We start from the raw sequence: 16,886 nt of genomic DNA on the forward strand, positions 1-16,886 counted from the left end.
GCCAGTTCCCTGCATCTTTTTTTAAATGTATCTAGGCAAGTCAGTTAAGAACAAATTCTTATTTACAATGATGGCCTAGGAACAGTGGGTTAACTGTCTTGTTCAGGGGCAGAACGACAGATTTTTACCTTGTCAGCTCGGGGATTCGATCTAGCAACCTTTCGGTTACTGGCTCAATGCTCTAACCACTAGGCTACCTGCCGCTCTCTTTCATCCTTGTCTCCTGCAGACAAAACACCTGGGTCGTGTTCATTTAGGCACAAAACAGAAGAAACGGGACGGACTACCTGGACTTGCCTTATAAGAAATGCTAATTTTGTTTTCTGTTGCAAAATGTTTTCCTTTGCGTGTCCCGATGAACACAAACCTGTTTTGAGAAAAAAAGCCTTGCAGCATGGTCATACAGGGGATTTGTGAAATGGTTACTGTTGCTGGGAACCCTGCGCTGGTCACTGGCAGGAATGACAGCATGGTCTGTGGAAGCGTCCCCTCACTGTGTGTATAGGGGGGTGATGAAAGAGGAGCAAGAGCACCCTCCCTGTCCTTCCCCACATCACAAAGTCCAGGCTTTTGAGTCGGATCTTTTCAGTCTATACTCCCTTGATGGGTTAATTTAGATTCCAAACTCAGAGCCGGAGTTAGTTTGGTGACAGAGAAGGGGGAAAAGAGAGAGCAACCGCATGATGGAGAATGGATCAAAAACAGAAACATTGAGGAAAATCCTTCAGCGCTGCCTCGGTTGATTCTAAGCCAATAGTAGCATCAAATGCCCAAGACGCAAGTCTATTGGCCTTGGGTCTTGAGTGCAAACTCTTGGGGTACTGTACACCACTAGCAGCAGTTATGGGTAGGGGGCCTATGCACCTGTCGAGACTGCTAAGGATAAACCGGTCCTAAGAAGGATACAGTGTTGGGGTTGTGTTCCTCAGGGAACACATTACTTCTGAGTGACATAACGACAAGTCATAACTTCCATGGCAAACAAGACACCCAGCGACTTAATGAGAGTAAAGTCAATTGTGAAACCCTTCGGTTCCTTTTGGGATATAGAGCCACATGGTGTGCACTTCCTTTCCACACAGGGAAATCCCTCCGAGCAATAAAACTCTACCTCATCCAATCCAACGATTGAAGTATATCTCTGCAATAACAACAAGAGTAACTGATTCAATAAGACACTTTAATAGAGAAACACATTCAAAAATTAAAAAAAAAATGTAAATAAAACCTTTGAAACAAAGTCGAAATCCTTTATTATGACCACCACCAATTGAATTGAAAAGAGTGAACGGGAAATATTCATCATTATGTAGCCCACCTGTGTGGATCCAGTGGAGGGGTAACAGTTAACAGGCGTGCCATTGATTTACTGTGGGAGGGGAAGATATAGAGGAGACTGGAGACAAGATGGGTGACAACAGGAAATGTGGTTTTACAAAAGGCTGAACACAGTGCTCTCTACTGGCTGGGCAAAAGGCTGCTCCCGCCACAAAAACATCCGTTCAAGTTAAGGTTGTTTTACGAAAGCAACGTGAGGAACCTTCGTAAGCCACTTACACGCAATGATATGTGACTGGGTCTAGGTGGAGGCTAACTGACATTCAAACTTGGTTGACGACAAACAAATTAAAAGCTTCGGTCTCGATGCAAAGTCAGTCAGGTCACGAGTCATGACTGATAGTGAGTAAGCAATAATAAAAGGCCTGAAAAAGGCGTGGTATAGACAAGCACAGACCTACTATTACTTACTCCTGGACAAGATTATTAAGAACAAACACTTAGAATAGCTCAATCTCTTATGGTTTGGATTTTACGCAAATACAGATCAGACACTGCAGAAATTGTGAGGAATAAGTCTTGCACAATTCAGAGATTAACCAACAACTCATTTGTGAAAAACTGATTCAAATTTGATATCCACATCGTTGTAAAGACGTTCAAAGTTTATAATATGTGCCCCGTATGGCTGGGAGAAACTTTTGCCCAGCTAAATAATTTGGAGGAAAAACAACTCTTACATGAGCATTACATAATTCATTGACATGTTAGTAAAATATCATACTTTTTTGTTCATAATGTCACAAGTCATTGTACACATCAAATAATATACCAAAATGTTACTTTGTAGGGAGAGAACAAAAACATTTTTATTGTTGTTGCACAAAATCAATAACCTATTTGATAAAACCGGGGATATAAACAAGCCATGTCATCTTGGCATGCACAGAATGAATGTACAGACTTACATGAAAAATAATTGTCGAACCACAAAGCACCGCTGAAATTAAAATATCTTTTAAAACGGATTTAGCGGAAAAATTGAACCAAGGACAAATAATTCCTGCAACATTGATTTTAAAAATAAGTATGCTACAGTAAAATAACATTTTATATGCCTGCAACAAAAAAAACTTTGTAAAAGCAGCCAGACACCATCTTATAAAAATTAATTTAAAAAGTTATATTACTATAAGATGCTGTGACTGCCAACACGGTCCATGTCCATTTTTATGAGTTGATTTTGTGAATTTGCATAATTAAATACCTCTTCTTTTAAACAGCTTCTACAAAATTGAGGCACTCCCTAAACCTTGTTTGTAAATACCTAGAAAATGCATATTTACAAGTATGTTTTTTGTTGTGATGAATCTAAAATTCACAACCTCTTGAATCTGGACCTTGGAAAATTCAAATAAACTGAAGTCCCCGTAAATGTTTTGAATGATCGTTTCAACTATGTTTAAGAGGAGATGTTTTTCATTCCAACTAGATTTGCTTCCTGAATAGCTGACAGCATGTTTGACTCTTAAAAAAACTAGTGATTGACGGGCTCATACATTAAAATAAATGACTAAATAGTTACATAAAATGTACCAGTTAGATTCCAAGGGTATTTTATTAAAATATACTGAAACAAACCATTAACCAATTAAAAATATATATTTGATGGGGGAGAAAAGGCTGCAACACAAATGAATCATGAAAAGTTGAGAGAAAATGGTTTCCAGTAAACGTGACAACAGTGGCTATTACACACAAAAAATAATCTACCAAGTCAATCAAAATCAGTCACAAATTTGCATTTGATAATAATCGTCAATAATTGTCATAATAATTTTATCCTACAGGCAATTTATTTTTTGAGTGTGCACACCATACAAATGTATAAAGATTGGACAGCTTGATGGTTGTTTGCAAATTATTTTACAAAAATGCAAATAGATTTCACTCACAAGATACGTGTGGCACCCTAAAAACAAAATACATCACTGAATGGAATGCATGTCAGAAAAAAGTCAGACAAACGCCTGAACAATTTTTTTTCTTTTGTGGTTAAAATAACCTACACTGATTGCATTTATTTGTTAACAATTGAAACATTTTGAGTCATCAAAATAAAAGCATAATGGTTTTTTCTGTCTAAATTTCCAGGTAAATTGCCAGGGCAAACAGACAGAATACCAAATCAGAGCAAGCGGTTGGTAGCTAAAAGTGATGTCCGCTGATGACAGAGTACATGGAATATCGGTGAAAAAGACTGGTATTGCAGTACCAGTACAACTCAGATGATAAGACAGAATCAAAAAGTAACTGATGGCACTGGTCTAAACTAGCCGGTATTCTTTCGGGCCGAAGTCCTACATAAGTCTAGGGTTGCAAAAATAGTCTAGGGTTGCAAAATTCCCCAAATTCCCAGGTTTTTTAGAAATCCTGGTTGAATAATTCCAAGTCAGATGATTCCCTAGTTGCTTACTCCCTTGCTGATTCCAGAAAACCTCAAACCGGGATTTCAGAAATACCAGAGAATGTTGGGGAAAGTTGGTGACAGGATCTTTCTCAAGCCTTTCTAAATGACCGTAAAGCTCTGAAGTGGGTCAAAGAAAAACAAGGAGATAACTGACGTAGACTCAACGTGAATAAAAATCTTTCCAACTTGGCCGTCATCCCTCTCTATACCTTCAGATTCCCTCAGCAGCCGTGCCTTAGTTATGACTCACGTTTACCCATCCACTCATTTATGCAGTTTGTCTCAAGTTTCTCCACGTACAATTTTTTTTTTATCTGCAGTTTTGCTTAACTGATTAGATGTTTGGTCGACATGTGATTGGACATGTAACACTTTGGAATTGAACCCCATCACGCCATACGCCTACTTCAAAGACAGTGGTTAACTGGCCTCAGATGAAACGGCAGAGGAAGCATACCATGGTTCTTCCTGAAACTAGTTTTTCCAAGTTGGAACCAGACAACAGTGGACCTCACTTCGATGTGGCTTTGCATGCTTATCATCAATCAACATCTATCCTATATTTTTATCTTTTAAACGAGAGGGCAGTTGAAAAAAAAAGGAATCGACGAGCAACCAACACATTTGTATAAATGTATAATAAAGTAATAGTTTTATTCTGAATCGTGTGTGTTTGCATGTATGTAAAAATGCCATTTACTCCACTAATCTGTCACTGAAGATGATTTTCAGGTGAGAATGTCTAAGGTTAAGGATTAAAAGCAAACCAAATGAAGTCTAATGTAAATTCTAACATGATACAGGAATTTAGGTACATGTCTGTGGCATACAACTCAGTCATTTATTTTCTTTATATGTACAGATTAGAGGAAAATGTATCTACTTCTATACAATGTTCCATATATTTTGTATGAAATTAGTTGACCACTGAGCTTTTTCGCTGTTGACACAACTATGATGAAAATCAAGACATAGAAAGTCCACTCAAAATTTTAAAAAACGGACAAAAAAAATAATAAACGTGGCCAACATAACCAACTTCAACAAGGGAAAACAGACAGGCAGCCAAGTGGTCAACCAAATTTTTTGTTTTTAAAATCATTTTATGTTTATTTTTCAACTTTTTTTTTTTGCATTACGTACATATATAAGTGTACATAATATAAGCATATATTCATATATACATAATGTGTATGTATATATACCGGTAATGCAGCCATTATATATACTTATGTTTTACATATTTTTTTATTTATTTTTATGTCAGATATGTGAAACAGAAGAAAAATTTGACTGTTACAAATAAAAGTTTAAAACAAAACAAAAAAGCGGGAAACAAAAACGATGAATAGAAACGATTTGTAAAAGCACTTGTACTGTTTTTTTTTTGTGTCTTTTTCTCAAAAGTTTTGCCATTATTATCTTTTTTTTCTTTCTTTATATTTTACGTTTTTTTCTTTCTATTTTTCTAGGGGGTATTTCTCAGGGGTGAAACTCATTTAAAATAGGAATAGTATCCATTGCTACCATTTGAACTTCCTATGCTCAGCTCTTGGAGTAGGGAAAGTGGGTCGCTGTGCTTTTTGACCTGTTCGGGACGAGCTCTGGGTTTGGGTGGGGCGCGGAGGGCACTGGCGTAGGACATGGTGGGGGGTTTTCCAGGGTTTTGGGGGCCCCCGGGGCCTTGGCCAGGCTCTGGGGGGGCCTGCTGCTGCTGCGGCTGTTGCTTGCTGTTGGGCATGAGAGGGGGGAATTGTCCGAGGTGCTGGAGGGAGTGGGCGGGAGGCTGGGCCGCAGCTACTGCTGCTGCCGCTTCAGCCTTCATCTGCTCCTCTGCTGCCTGCCGCAGGGCCTTGGAAGCTACTGGAGAGGGAGGAGGAGGAAGGGAGGAAGAAGGATGAGGTGGAGGGGAAAGACGAGAGGCAGCAGAGCAAAAGGGGAAAGAGTAGGAAGAAGGGAAAGAGGAGAAATTAGGGCTGAAGAGATTACTTTCAACTTCCAAAATATACAATACATTGTGGGTTACTTGTCAATGTCAGGAGAACAAAATGGTCACTTAGGAAGGAAACTGACACATTTGCTTTTGTCACGCTTGCATTGATGGAATCATTGACAATGACAGCCACATGACAGGCATTTCAGCATGAGGATTCATCAACCTTACAGTGGCCAACAAGCCAACAGCCTTCAAATTATATTCACTAGGTCAAACCCTAATGACAACCGTCAGAAAGTGAACACCCGACTGGCTCTCACCTGCCACTGCTAGAGTTATCACTGCCAAGTACAATGAGTGCAGTAGGCTACACTTGATCTGCACTGTACCTCGTTCAGGTACATAGTCAATAGAATACTGAATAATTACTATAACAGTTTGATAACGGTTTAAAAAGTCATTTGTGGTGCTTCTGATACATACCTAGGAGGTCCCGGTGTTGAATGAGTGTGCTGGCTCCATTGCATGGAATGTTCTGGAACGGGCCGGGGCCACCCCCGTTGCCGGGCCACAGCTCGGGCGGGGGGTAGCCGTAGGGGGCGTGGGGGTGTTGGTGGGTGTGTTGGTGGGGGTGAGGGTGTTGGTGTGTGTGGGGGTGCTCCTGGGGGTCTGACGGGCAGGGCTGTGGCTGCTGCTGGACCAAGGCGGCGGCGTTGGCGGGGGATCCCTCGTCTGGGTAGCTGGAGGAGATCCGCCGCTGGTAGAGGGGCCGCCCGGGACCCCTGGGTTCATACTGAGAGAGGGAGAAAGAAAATAACAGAGACAGGTGGGACACAGAAGGGAGGCAAGGAAGGAGAGAGAAAAAAAGACAATATAGGTCAATCACAACGTTCTCATTTCACTTACACAACACATTCACTCTTCTGCCAGAGTGCCCATTACAGTTCCTGTAAGCTGGGAACATGCAGGGAATCATGATTAAAATCCTGGAAAACTCATGGGAAAACCAATAAGACGTGATAAGAGCCACGTGAGGGGACAGGCTGAGCATTACGCAGAGCAGTTGAGAAAAACACCCGTGCCAAAATTGGCACAGTGGTATGAAAACAGAACGGCCCTCGGACCAGAACACCATCCAAAGGTGTTGATGACTGTGGTGAGCTGAGCCTTTGGAGAATGACAGTGTTATACTCATCACCCTGTGAGACCCTTTCTTCTCTGGAAATGTTGGTCGCATTGGGGGGGGGGGGGGGGGGTGTTTATCCCAGGCTGTGTCACAACCGGCCGTGACCGGGAGTCCCATAGGGCAGCGCACAATTGGCACAGCGTTGTCCGGGTTAGGGGAGAGTTTGGACGGGATGGGGCTTTACTTGACTCATCTCGCTCTAGCGACTCCTTGTGGCGGGCCGGGCGCCTGCAGGCTGACTTCAATCATCAGTTGAACGGTGATTCCGGGTTAAGCGTGCGGGTGTTGAGAAACGCGGCTTGGCGGGTCATGTTTCGGAGGACGCATGACTCGACATTCACCTCTCCCAAGCCCGTTGGGGAGTTGCAGCGATGAGACAAAATAGTAATTGGATATCACAAAATTGGGGAGAAAAGGGGGAAAAATATATTTTTTGATTAGCTATAAAACTGCACATTTCTCTTCCCCATGTGTAGAATTGCTAGAAGTTAGCCGTTTTTCCCCCAAAACATATTTTTTAGGAGGGGTGAGCCTTGACTAGGGCAGTGTTGAGACTTGACTAGGTGAGGGGTGAGCCGTCTCTCCAGGTCTGACTAGCGACCGTCTTGAGGACGGTGCACTGCGTTTGCTGCTCAGGCAGGTTTGACTGCCACAGCGGCGCAAAGAGCTAAATAACTTTTAGAACGATGTTGAACCTGGACAAATTATCAAAAATGTGTTTGGTAAAAATACTATGTTAATTTGGTATATTCACACACACACACACACACACACACACACACACACACACACACACACACACACATATTTTTGGGCAGCGGGGGCAATGATTTTGCCGTGGCGCAACGCCACAGCTAAATGAATGCAGCGAAAACACTGGAGAGTCCTAACACTTCAACTGGATACACAGTGGCCGAATATCCTTTTCAGACCGGATATTGGCATCCGAAAAGTGCAATGTCTTCCAATTGCCTGTTAAAATCTAATAAGGAAAATGCCACAAGGTCGACTAGGCTGCCCCGTTAATCGAACAGGCTAGACAATAACACATACGTAGGATGGAGAGGGCTGCTTATTCACTCTGTGGTCTGACCCAGCTGGGTAGGACCAAATGTCTTAGTCGTGTTCATTAGGGACCACAACGGATAACGTTTTCAAACATTTTGCACTGGGAAACAAAAATGAGTGTTGGACAAGTCCATGTAGTCCCTGCCCGTTTGGTGCCTAATGAACAACCATGCGCACACGCACACACACACTGTAGCTCTCCAGGACAAGGGTTGCCCAAACCCTGGACCACACCTTCACCCACAGAAATCCTTAATGCTATGCCCTAGCATCTCCTGTCCTCAATCACCAGGCTTTAACTTTCTACTCCGACAAAGTTAATTATTTTCCCAGCTTTAGGGCCCCCCCAGAGAGCTTCTGAGCAATATGCTGCACATTAACTGATACATGTCTCCTTTTCTCACAGTCATTTTTAGGTCAGAAAAACTAATTACAGAGTGAGAAAGTCGCAGCTTCCATTTCCTGTGACGTGATGGTGAGAATATTATATATTTTTTACAAACATTTATGTATTAAAATCTTGAAATATACTTGCATGCACCCGTCCATGCTAAAACGTAGCATTGGAAGTGAGGCGAAAAGACAGTATACTGTAGCACAAAACTGCGACAGACAGGGCATACTAGTAACGGTGACAGACGGGGCACACTAGTATAATAGTCACAGCAACTCTATTCTTCACACACACGGATGGAGCATGGTCCTTACCTCTTCTACATTGTGAAGGGCGGTGGCACCTGTTGTTCTGGGGGAGAGAGGGTGGTAGGGCTCCTGGCCTGGGCCTTGACCCTGCTGCTGCTGTTGTTGGTGCTGCTGCTGGTGGTGGTGGAGCTGCATGAGGTGGACCTGCTCCTGTCTACTGGGGTGGGCCATGACGGGCAGCCCATAGGGGAGGCCCTGGCCCTGGGCCAGCATGTGGTTCTGGGTCACGCCAGCTCCGCCGTGAGGCCACTGGGCCTCCTGGAGGAGGTACTTGACCTGCGGGGGCGGGGTAGTGGAGTGGCCCAGCTGGTGGGGGTAGGTGTTGGGGTTGTAGAGCTGGTTCCCCGGGTGCTGCTGGAGACCCGGGTTATTGAGGAGCTCCAGCTCGTGGCTGGTGGGATCTCGGCCGGGATAGGGGCCAGGGGGGAAGGGGCCGGTGTGGTTGGAGGTTACGGACGAGGGGGAGGAGGGGTCTCCTGGGGAGCGGGACTGGACCTGGCGGTACTGGAGCAGGCGGGACTGGGGAGGGGGCTGCATCTCAACCGGGTCCCTGGGATCGGGCTGATCCTGGGGTGGCATTTCTCGCAGGAGGCCTGGGAACCTACGGAGGAGAGAAGATGGATATATATATACCATTAATATCCAAAGGCAATCAAGTCAGTAGAAAGAGAGGGTGTGAACGGTAGAGCGAGAGGAAAAACAGCCCGAGATCGAAAGAGCGTGAGGGAGAGAACAAGACAAAGCCTCTCACGGCCCTGAAGGTTACCTGGTGAAAGGCGGTCCGCCAGCCTCGTCCTCCATGCCGGCGCACATTCTCCAGTTGGCCCGTGCCAGCAGCTGAGGGGGGAAGCGGGCTAGGCCGGGCTGGGCTAGATGGGCCAGCTGCTGGGGCAGAGGAAAGGCCACACCACCCTGGAGGAAGGGCCCGGGCTCACCCCACTGGCCCAGCCGCGCCTGCTGGCTCAGGGCCTCCAGAGTTAGGGGGTCTGTTGTAGGAAAAGAGGGAGCACGATTGTTAGATTATGGTTTGATACTGTATAAAAAAAATATTATTATTTTACTGTCACATCATATGATGCAAAAAACATTCTGTGACACTTGCTGTATTTTGAAAGTTCTATATATTGAAAGAGTAATTGCTGACATGCAAAACATTTTGGGAGTGTACCAACAGTGAACCAACAAATACCAAAAGATAGTTTGAGTGGTATTTTCTCTCAAGTGTTTGCCTAGGTAGTAGAAGCATTGGAAGACTAGGAGTCATCACCAGATTGCTTAAACCTAGGCATGTCCGAGTGTCTTTAGATATGAAAATATCAAAGTTGTAGTGTCAAGGGGTTGTTTCTGGACCCGGTCAAAGTCTTCAATTAAAAACAAGCCATAGCCTACGGTCGCTACCTCACAGCCCAACCAAGGTGTGTGAGAGCAAACTGGAACTACAAGAGATGTTCAGACAGAATCATTTCAATAAAAGGCGTTTTATTATTAAAATCACATCTGCATAATTAAACCCAGATGAATGCTGTAGTGTCACAATGTGTTAGGTTTTATTAACAAAAAAACACAGTTTATTAAACTTCCCCCTTTCCTCAGAGAACGGATTATATATTTTGTGAAAGAGTAAGGTAGACAGTGTAATGTTATCCTTTCTGGGTGAAAAAGAACTTGGAAGTTTGCCTAAGGTCGGTACTGAAATCCAGCCACTCGAAGGGAAAATAGTTTTCAGAAAGCCATTTCAAATAAAGAATTTCAGTCAAACACTATTTTTCTCTGGATTAACCATTACTTGAACCATTCAAAGTTCAAAAATGTTGTTTCCCTATAGCTAATTACCTGACCTTTTGTGTAATTATGTGAAAGTGATACCAGCATCAACTTTAAAACAAAAAGTGAGGGGCAAAACTGATTACTGGATCCATCCACAACAACAGGAGGCACTCACCGAAGTGCCCAGAACTATCGGTTTAGTCTAACGTGACCTCAGACTGTTGCATGTCAAAGATACAGACCACACAACCAGTACTACTACCACCACCTCTCAGGGATTCTGAAGAAAAGCAAATTGAAGAGGAGACCTCATCTGGGTCCCACAGCTTCTCGGGGCCAAGCCATAAAATACAGACCAGGAAGAGATTGCAGAGATGCAGCAAAAGCTATACATGTATACAGTAAATAGATCAACAGGAGATGCACACAGCTACAACACAGCAGTGAAATAACTCCAGGTCTTCATTCCACTGGACAAGTCATCTCACCAACATCTCGTCCCATTGGAAAAAGGCGCTTCCTTCTTTGTACGCAGGCCTTTATTTGTCACTGAATGACAAGAAATGTTTCTGGACAAGACATTTATTTCCTTGGACAAACTATAGTGTGACCATCACCAAATTTTATTGAACCAGTGTCTACTTCACAAAAAAGATGAGGCTGCTCAGTGTTCAGTTTGGACTATTTGCAGCATGGATGGTTGGTTCCTGAGTTGGTTGAGTAACACATTCTCTATGAGAAGACTTGACTATTGGGAGTTCATTCACCCTAAATGTCCATATGGCAACCTCAGTGCCACGTGCTGGGATGCATGTGTCCTCAACCTCTCCATCATTCTGTCAAACTACCATGCCCTATGTCTTGAGATAAGAGAAGGGTCTGTCCTGCTGTCTGGCGCTCTGTCTCGATTTGACAACCTCAAGAGCCTTTACATACAGGGCTGTCCGCCCACGATTCTTCCCGAGACCTTCCAAGGGGCTGTCCAGGGTGAAGAAACTCTTTCTGTACTGCAGTAAGTGTAACAATTCATCACTTCTAAAGAAACTGAGTCAACACCTGTACACAGGAGCTCGCTGATTTGTTTTGTAGGATGGTCAATATGTCCCAGTCATTGACGAGCCTGGACTTTACATCAGACGAGAGTCATTTTGAGACACCAGGACTGCTCTGAAACAAAAAGGAGCTGTTCTTGAGCTTCCTTATTTCTATCGTCTTCAAGATGTGTTTCTTACATTCCCTAATGCACGTCGTTTCGAAAAAGGAGCATTCAAATGCTTTGAAAACATCTAATCTCGATCTTTGCCCGCTATCGATGAGGTACAGAAACAGCTTCTGCAGTCTGGTATCAACGGATTAGGTTATTTTCCCTTTGACGAGAAAAGCATTTCCTTCGAGTCAGTTTGTGAGACGGTATTCAAACTCTCAATCACACAACCTGAATTAGATCACTGTAAATTCAGGAACTACACCACATCTACAGTCAAAAACTGCTTGGGTATAAAGATGATAATTCTTGTTGGCTTTGGATTTCATGCCAGCATAAACTTGAGCTTGATACATTATCTGAAGAATGTCACCAAGATGAGTTTCCCTTTTTGACAAAGCTGAGCTTGGTGTTCTTCGTGACACTCAAAAGGGACCCGTCACTTGGCTGAAGACACTGTTTCTGAAATGGCTCAACATGCCAAACATCTCAGAGCAGTTCTGTTGTTTCACACATATGGAGCGGCTGGATTTAGCAATCAATCAAATCTCCACTGTTGTCTACTTAACATTTAATGGACATGGTCAATTAAGGTTCCTAGACCTAAGAAGTAACAATATCTCACAGATTATCAAGCATGTTTTCTACGGGCTGCGAAGCTTGGAGACCATAACACTGGAAGATAACCCAGTTGTTCACGTCGAAGCTCATGCATTAATCCACCTTACTTCCCTAAAGAATATAGATTCAGGAAACTTTCTCCATCCAACCAGTGAGTCAGAGAATAGTGTGAATCTTCCCTCAGGGGTTGATGCACATGACAATTTTCTCAGTGTGTTACAACCTGACCATTATCAATGGCAGCGACCCCAAAACCAGGCTTGGCCCTTAGACTCTGTGTCCCAACCGTGTACTTCCAAGACTGCTGGAGGCCATTCTTCCAGTCTGTCGTCAGCCTCGCGGCCAAGACATAGCGCCTCCTGTGTGGGTCTCACTTCGCCGCTAAGTACTTCCCCTCCTTGCAGGAGTTTGACTTTCAGTCGAAGCTCTATGCCAAGTTTACGGACATGACTGACCTGAACAGGCTTGTGCAGTTGAGGTATCTGAAGCTGGAAGAACTGGACCTTTACCTGCAGCCAGGGCTGGCCATTATGTTCCACAACCTGACCAGGCTGGAGAGCCTGAACCTTAACGACTGTGGAATCCTAAGTCTAGAGGAGGACCTGAGCAGAAACCTGCACTCCCTTAGGCAGCTGGCAGTGCGAATCGTTGAGGAGTTCACCGTGATGGAAAGCGTCGCAGAACCCCTGATCAGCCTGAGGTACACGTTATTCACAGATCCTCACCTGTACTGCAGCTGTGACAATGCTTGGCTAATCACCTGGGCACAGAGACAAAAACAAGTCCAGGACATCTTATTTCAGGCCGGAGAAGTGGAGCTGACATGCAAAAATGCTAACGATATCCAGAACTTGGAGGACAACTGTACCCTGGACCTGGGATTTGTCCTGTTCCTCTGCACCTCCCTGGCCCTGCTCCTCTTCATGCTGGTGGTCCTGCTCCATCAGCTGGCCCTCTTCCACATTGCCAGAGGCTGGCTGGAGGCAGGATTGCGGAGGCCCAACCCCAGGTACCGCTATGATGCCTTTGTGTTGTACAGCAGAAAAGACAAGTGCTGGGTGGTGGAACAGCTGCTGCTCAACCTGGAAGAGAGGAGGCCTCCCTTCCTATGTCTCTGTCTGCACAGCAGGGACTTCCAGCTAGGGAAGGACATCGTGGAGAACATCACAACGAGCCTCTACGCCAGCCACCACTTCCTGCGCAGTAACTGGTGCTCGATGGAGCTGAGATTGGCCACTCTCCATCTGCTGGTGGAGCACAGGGACTTCCTCATCCTGGAGGACATCCCACATAGGCAGACATCTGCCGACCACAGTCTGGCCAGAATGGTCAAGACCAGGACCTACCTGGACCGGCCCCGTCACACAACCCTGCAGCCTGCCTTCTGGGACCATCTGTGGACCAAACTGGCCCCTCCTGAACCACAGCCCAGACTGTAACGCAACACACAGATATACATTTACACCTGTATACCTACCGGTATCACAACAAGAATATTCAATATTTACAGATTCTTGTTTGCTATTTTGTTGTTATTGTTCCCTTGCTTTGAATAAACCTCCCGGTTAGAGGGGGCAAAAAAATAAAAAAAATAAATAAAAAAAGAGTAGCACTCGTAGAATTTGAACTCTATGGTAGAACTCACCCATCCCATCTCCCAGGCCTCCTTCCTGATTCTCCTCTCCGAAGCTGTTAACTCGGCTGGGCTGCGACAGGGCTGGGTGGTGCCCCACCTGGTGGCCCATCTGGGACCTGATGGAATTCCCCATCTCCTCCGGCCCCTCCTCCTCAGTCTCCGGCACACCCCTGTGGGAGGCCATGGCCCCACCAAAGAAGGAGGGGTTGTGGCTGCCGCTAGCGTAGGCTGGGGATAGCTGGGCCGAGTGATGCTGGTTAGGCTGGCCCATGGCCGGGCCCCCACCTGGGTGCTGGGTCGGCACCCTAAAGGGGAGCCTGGACACGGCGGGGTACTGTGGGGGGAAGGCCCGGCCCACAGGATGGGGGGCAAAGGCCGGGTTGGGGGGTGCCAGGTGGTAGTTGAGGGGTCTTTGGCTTGAGTTGTCCTTGCGGTGGAGCATGGCATTGGGGAAGCCCAGTCCGTCCGTCTGAGAGTCCAGACCCCGGCCACCGCCCGGATCACACTCTCCCTGAAGCAGTTGAAAACAGTGTGAGCAGGGCTACAATCACATTGCTCATTTAGCAATTCTACAGAATGAATTAAACTATATTAACTTATATACGTATTCATTTATACATGTATCAATTCTAAATAATTCATTAGCTAGAAATGGGTTAGCTGACAACGTCAAGAAATCGATGCTTCATTCGGGCAGAAGTCTGTGTATTGTTGTGATTCTGGGTGCCAGATGGATAGAAACGATGACAAGAAACTGCCAGGTGGGGAATCGCAGGTGGCTCGGTTCAGCCAGTTTTATCTTGTTCTTGATACCACGTGGTGTTTTGACTGATGTCGCGTTTATGCTAATATGGCTCAAATTCGCTAGCTCGCTAACCAACAATTGCAACGATGGACTTGAGAGAAAACAAGTGCTGATTGTGCAAATGTATTTGTTTTCAATAAACATTGGAGACTAAATATAGTTTACAGGTTGTCAACAATCAGGCCAACCCAGTCTGTTTTGCCCCATAGTTGTACACAGGTCGGTTTTGTTGCTAAACAACCAACCGCTCTATCAATACTTATTTCTATAAATACATGTGAGCAAAGCAAAACTCCTTTTTGAAATAATGTATTATTTCAATTATTGCTAAATAGAGGCTTTAATGGAGACTAGTAAAAGTCATTTTTCTCATTGTGATAAAGCACCAACTAAGCCCACAGCGTGACTACAGAGCGAGTCAACAACGTACCTGTTTGTCCTTCATCTCCGAGGTCTTCCTCTCTGGTGTCTGCAGCCGGCTCTGCTCGGACTTTGCACACCCGTCCATTTTACCTGAGGGGGGTTCAAAAATGCAGCCACTTTTTCAGCTACTGTGCTGTGTTTGAGTTACTGTGCTAAGACACCGACTTCACACAGTTTCTACCAATTTCCACATTAAAGCACTTCAACTTATTTGCTACACACCGTTTCTGACGGAATCAGCCTGAAGCTCCTTGTCGGGACTGGTCTGCTGGCCCATGCCCAAGGGGGAGGGGTGTGTGACTCCGCCGTAGGGGATGGGCGAGCCCCGGTTCTGGGCCTGCAGCAGGTTCAGGTTGTAGGCCATGGCCGCCTGGTGGCTCATGATGCGTGGGTCCATGGCAAAGCGGTTCTGGTAGCCGGGCCACGGCAACTGGATGGGGACAGACTGGACATCACATCAATACGAGTCAATATAAATCAATCCACGCAATATGCCTCTCCTTGCTTGGAAAATGGCTGTGTGGTTTGTCTTGTCGTCTCGGCGCTGTCCTAACATAATCTAATGTTATGCTTTCGCCGTAAAGCCTCTTTGAAATCGGACATTGTGGTTGGATTAACGAGAAGTGTATCTTTAAAATGGGATATAATAGTTGTATGTTTGAGAAATTTGAATAATGAGATTTCTGTTGTTTTGAATTTGCCGCCCTGCTATTTCACTGGCTGTTGACTAGTGTGTCCCAGAGAGGTTAAGATTTTCACAACTGACAAGTAAATACATATGCAGGAGATACTGTGTTGAAGAGTGAATGCAGCTTGCCTTGATGCGTTGAGCTGAACTACTATGCTAGATATCTAAGCAATAAGGGCCGGGGATGTGTGGTGTATGGCCAATATACCACGGCTAAAGTCTGTTCTTAAGCACGACGCAACGCAGAGTGCCTGGACACAGCCCTTAGCCGTGGTATATTGGCCATAAAGCACAAACCCCCAGGAGGTGCCTTATTGCTATTATAAACCGGTTTATATACCACAACACACCCCCCCACGCGCAGACGGTCTATGTGAAAAGCACAGTGGCTGATGTAGGTCGGAGGAAACAGACAGTGTGTTAAAATATTCATCTGGTTCTGTGAGGGAGAGCAGTTTGATGTTGGATTGGTCTCTGCCACCTGTCAGACCGGCTGGTGAGTGAAACATATCCCTTTATTGCAGTGGATGTAAATTGATTGACAACAGTGAGCAGAAATACAATGAACATTTTCAAAAAGGCCATTTTGAACAAAGCACATCCATCCATATTTCCACCCCCCCCCCCCCCCCCCCCGCCAAAAAAAGAGGCATTGGTATGCGAAGGAATGAAGGCTCTCCGATTGTTTGCATGGTGCATATGATAAACCAACTCCTATATAAATGTATTTTCATCAAAAACAAAAAGTATGACAAAAAAATCCTCCTCAAATATAAAGAAAAGGGCCCTGAAAACAGTCAAATAATCTTTTGCTTCCCAAAATGATGAAACAGAAAAAAGGATGCCATGTATCTAATGAGAACATAATTTGAAACAGTCTTCCCCTCCGTGTGTCGACACTTAGCTATTTGCCGTGGCAAATCATCCTTCTGATAGAATGAGTTTTTAAAAAACAATTTTATCAGCCCTGTGCCATTATGGTTTAATGGGAAAATAAACAGCCTAGGTTGGGTTAGATGGAGAGTTGACTTTCTTTCCATTACTGAACGAGGAATAACGAGCGTGAAATCTCACCCCGCGGGCCGAGCTGAAAATGTTCAGA

The 16,886-nt window shown here is 44.9% G+C and overlaps 1 protein-coding gene and 1 pseudogene across 4 annotated transcripts in view; one reads left to right on the top strand and one right to left on the bottom strand.

Annotated features, from left to right (window-relative positions):
• Nucleotides 1–1,162: 1,162 nt before the first annotated feature.
• Nucleotides 1,163–16,886, bottom strand: part of LOC106564877 (ATP-dependent RNA helicase with zinc finger domain) — a 67,383-nt gene continuing 51,659 nt past the window's right edge. For 3 of the 4 annotated variants that reach the window (XM_082958876.1, XM_082958874.1, XM_082958875.1), the window contains exons 25-31: nucleotides 15,319–15,541; nucleotides 15,104–15,186; nucleotides 13,878–14,379; nucleotides 9,407–9,626; nucleotides 8,647–9,241; nucleotides 6,168–6,477; nucleotides 1,163–5,611 (exon numbers count right to left, since the gene is read on the bottom strand). In XM_082958876.1, the coding sequence (XP_082815002.1) occupies nucleotides 5,244–5,611; nucleotides 6,168–6,477; nucleotides 8,647–9,241; nucleotides 9,407–9,626; nucleotides 13,878–14,379; nucleotides 15,104–15,186; nucleotides 15,319–15,541 (2,301 nt within the window). In that variant the 3' untranslated portion in view covers nucleotides 1,163–5,243. The remainder of the gene's footprint in view (nucleotides 5,612–6,167; nucleotides 6,478–8,646; nucleotides 9,242–9,406; nucleotides 9,627–13,877; nucleotides 14,380–15,103; nucleotides 15,187–15,318; nucleotides 15,542–16,886) is intronic. The other variant, XM_082958877.1, reaches the window with a different exon arrangement.
• LOC145859342 (toll-like receptor 13) lies at nucleotides 12,047–13,671 on the top strand (annotated as a pseudogene).

This window comes from Salmo salar, chromosome 12, assembly GCF_965601325.2.
Source record: "Salmo salar chromosome 12, fSalSal1, whole genome shotgun sequence".
Taxonomy (NCBI): Eukaryota; Metazoa; Chordata; class Actinopteri; order Salmoniformes; family Salmonidae; genus Salmo; species Salmo salar.